Raw genomic sequence first — 4,213 nt, 5'->3', positions numbered from 1 at the left:
CAACACGGAAAACAAACGTAGAACTGATGAATGTGTGTTAACGAGTTTCAAGTTCAACAAAACCTGTATCAGCCATTTCCAATTTATTCGTGCTATCCATTTTTCAGTTTATACTTGGTCTTTTACCTTTTATAGTAGGTGTAAAATCAAAACTGTGCATTCATAAATATGAAAAAAATCATTCTGTAAATTGTTTTTTGAAGAATGTATGTCTCCAGTACTGAAGTAAACTCGTGGCAGCTGAGATAAATAGTTTTTCCTCGTGAACATGAATTTAAATAAAAAAATTGCCCAATAGACAGTAGAACAAAACAGAAAGTATATACACACGCACACACACACACACACACACACACTAGGCTGATGTTCTCTTTACCTCAGTAGTGACAGCAGGTGTTGTGTAACGATGGCTGTTGTTCTTCCTCAGTGCGGGGGTGGGCAGGACCGGCGTGTTCATCACTCTCAGCATCGTGCTGGAGAGGATGCGTTACGAGGGCGTGGTGGACGTCTTCCAGACCGTGAAGACCCTGCGCACGCAGAGACCTGCCATGGTGCAAACAGAGGTAAAAAGAAGCTCAATTGACCCTGAACTCCACCCACTCTGAACTCCACCCACTCTGAACTCCACCCACTCTGAACTCCTCCAACTCTGAGCACCATTAACCCCGAGTCTCGGGTCTCATCTCAAGGCGCATATTACGTTAGCGCACTTAACAAAATTAAGCACATGCATAATCTTAGGTACTCAAAGACTATGTAATTAAGTATTCAGTACTGATCATGTGGAATAATGATATTCATAATGTAAGCCTGAAAGTTGATAGAGTTGGTCATCTGAGATATTTGTGATCATGTGCTATCTCTGAGATCGTGAGGCAAAGATAAACAGTCACAAGATGACACTGACATTGTTATAAATACTGATTTACACACGATACGTAGGTCACTGTAGCTGGGGTTTGGGTAGTGGTGGTGGAGTATGTTTATAGATATTAATAGTTATTAATTTAATTGTGATGTGTACATGTTGTGCTAAACTAGACAACTAACAATAAAAAAGAAACCAGAAGTCACGTGAAGAACATTATGCAGTTTAGTTAGATCCGTTTAACACAAGTTTCAGTGGCAGTAAAAGATCAAACCAGACCATCACACTGGTGCCTCTTCCCCCAACAGGACCAGTACCAGCTGTGCTACAGGGCGGCGCTAGAGTACCTGGGGAGCTTCGACCACTATGCAACGTAACCACTTTCAGACCACAGCCCCGCCCCCTCCACACACCCCCCCCCATCACTCCTCCCGGACCAAGCCTTCACCAGAGCAGCGGGCGTGCTGCTGAGCAAGCATGCTCCATCCCATCAAGTACTGAGAGCTACCAGAGAAGACTCCGCCCACCCAATGGGCCCCTACAGCAGGCCCCTCCTCCCGTCCCTGGCTCCAAGAGAACTGTGGCACAAAACACATCCTTCAAGCCCCTTTTGAACTCGCAGCTTTGAAAGCCTTTTAAGGGTTCATCTTCATCTCAGAACACCAACACTTTGCAGTGTTTGGTGATGTTTTTTGTTTTTTTTTTTTCCAAGTTATCATTTGTTATTGTGATATTTGAGGAAAATGTTATTGTTTTTATTTAGAATATTAATTTTTTTTTAACGATCATTTAACATCTTTTGTCTTAATGGCCGCTGTGGGTCTGTATTCTCCACAATTGGTAGTTTTTTTTTTCTTTTTCTTTTCCATTTAGGTTACTTTAGCACAAGGGACATGTATTTTTAACACGTTCCTAGATACTAATACAGGAGATCCACTGTTCTCTGAGCTGCTGTCAGTTTTTCTTTATAACATGATCTTATTGTGTCTTTTTTAATTTTTATATAATTGGTTTAATCTGGCAAATTGGAGTGGGTTAGCTCTTCCTGTCGATTTCCTGTCTCTGTAGAAAAAAGGATGGAAAAAATAAAACTGAAACAAACCTTTGAGATCAGTTAACGCTACTAAGTAAACACATTTGTGGAAGATGCACTCAATTTAGTGATGGGGGGTGATTATACTTTAAATATAGTCAGATGACTAACTATATAAATAAGCACTGTACAGCAACCAGGAGAGGCAAAGCAACACTTTCCGAAGGGCCTTGTTAAACGGTGACCTTTGTTCTGATTGGAGTGCTTTCGTCAGGTGGGGACATTGGGGTAAGGATTTTAAGGGCTTTGACCCTTGACCTTCTCTGCAACCTCCCGACGTCAGAGGTCACAGGATGGGGAAGAGTCCTCACCTCAGCAGCCTGTACAGTATTACCCAAACCCCCAAAAGGGCAAGAGAACTCTGCTTACCTACCCCCAACTTACCCACTACCCTTTTTATACAGAAATATAGATATATATACATAAATCTGAGGAATTATAAATACTGTTATTCACATAGTATATATACAGCATCAAATATATTGTCAATCATTCTCTGGATTTTCTTGACATACCGACATTGAGGGGGGAAAAAACTGCGAGACTGCTGTCTGTGAATCTGTATTAATGGTACAAAGTAATATCTGCTGTATTATCATGACACCCCAGGTTTAAGGGATTCCCCACATAGTGGGTGAGACAGCACACAACGACTGGGGATTGACCCGCGCCAATGTAAGGACCCGCGGGAGAGAGAGTGGACTACAAGGATGCGATATGTTGGCAAAAAGTTCATCTTGTGAATGATCCGTGCTGTAGACGTTCACTCTGTTGTATACACAATCTGTTTTCTATTTGTTAATAAGAAAACTGGAATTCAAATGTTTGGGGGGACTTGGTGTTAATAAAGTTGAATAATTGTTTTGTTCTTTTTTTGTACAAAACATTTAAAGTGTCTTTTTGTATTTTTTTTGGATGTAATCTTTTTTGATAGCATGAAACACAAGATGTGCCTAGTTTCGAAGGTTAAAAGTAAAAGTTCACAAGGGTGAGAGCTGTAACGATCCAGTGGATTCAGGGGACTGCACAACAGTGTAATGTTTACTGCCTTAATCTAAGTAAACTAATTGTCTATTCTAACCATTAATATTGTAGACTATAGAAGTTTGAAGAGTGAATGCCTGTTTGTGTGACAGTGTACTGCTGTTTTCTTACACATCGTATAATCACAACACTATTTGGACAGTCCACTGGAGATTGTCTGCAGACTATGTTCAACAAACTTTTTAAATAAATATTTTTTAATCGTTGACTTAATGTTAAGCTAACCTTAGCCCTAACAAACCCCTTACCTCATTCCGTATGTGTCTATTGAATTCTTCACTGTTTAAAACACCTGCACACCATCAAAGGGAACTATTAAGATAAAAATGGGTTCTGTTATATATTATTTAAAGTATCTCTGAGACCTTAATTGAAAGAATTTCCTTAATAAACAAAAATTATATCCTACCTCAGGAACAATGTCACATGTTGCTAAAGTAGTTATATCCGCGTCCATTTACTGCGCGTGGATATTGATTTATTTTTACACAAAATCATCTATTGAAAACTAATACGAAACATTACTGATTTAACAGGTACTGCATTTAGACAGTATAACTATGGGCCATCATTAGGACACAAAATTACTGAAACATTTCTCAATGTGAGTATGGTGTCTATACAAATTGGGATAGAAGAATACATGCAGAATAGACTGGTTTTGTAGTCACATTGGTAAGTGGGGTGTGGTCAGCATTTAATCAAAGCTGCTCACCACTTTTCCAAAAGGAAACCTCGGTGTGAGTGGGTTGGCTGCCTCTGAAAGTGAGGCAGACATTTTCACATTGCACTTTGTTGCTTTACTACTTTGCGCACTTTACACAGCCGGAAATGCCACACCCTAGAGACGACCCAGCTGTTTGAAAGATTCTGTACGAGCTCGCTATTTCCCTTAATTACCAGAGGAACGTATCATAGTTAAGAAATACAAAACTCGCTTAAAAGCAGTTGAAAATAATTTCATATTTTGATGTGACCCCTATTCATGAATGCATAACGTTTAAAATCGGCATAAGGCGGCTGCTGCACGTTAGAGCTTGTTTATGTTAATGTTAACTGTTACTGTTTTATTTAATTATTTGAGGCTCGGTCCTTAAACCCGTAGCTGTGAGAAGCCAACACTTTTTATTGAGCCGTATTTGAGCCGTGGTTTGTGTATACGTGACATTAATGCGATTGGTTATGGTCTCCCTGGAATGGGAGGTCCT

At 39.9% G+C, this 4,213-nt stretch overlaps 1 protein-coding gene across 8 annotated transcripts in view; it reads left to right on the top strand.

Moving 5' to 3' along the window:
* Nucleotides 1-3,213, top strand: part of ptprfb (protein tyrosine phosphatase receptor type Fb) — a 127,443-nt gene extending 124,230 nt beyond the window's left edge. For all 8 annotated transcript variants that reach the window (XM_076981890.1, XM_076981892.1, XM_076981889.1 and 5 more), the window contains 2 exons: nt 428-563; nt 1,177-3,213. In XM_076981890.1, coding sequence (XP_076838005.1) covers nt 428-563; nt 1,177-1,245 — 205 coding nt within the window. In that variant the 3' untranslated portion in view covers nt 1,246-3,213. The remainder of the gene's footprint in view (nt 1-427; nt 564-1,176) is intronic.
* Nucleotides 3,214-4,213: the final 1,000 nt, after the last annotated feature.

The sequence above is a fragment of the Brachyhypopomus gauderio genome, chromosome 19 (assembly GCF_052324685.1).
Source record: "Brachyhypopomus gauderio isolate BG-103 chromosome 19, BGAUD_0.2, whole genome shotgun sequence".
NCBI classification, from domain to species: Eukaryota; Metazoa; Chordata; class Actinopteri; order Gymnotiformes; family Hypopomidae; genus Brachyhypopomus; species Brachyhypopomus gauderio.
Note: the sequence above shows the minus strand (reverse complement) of the source record. Positions and strands in the feature narration are given on the sequence as shown.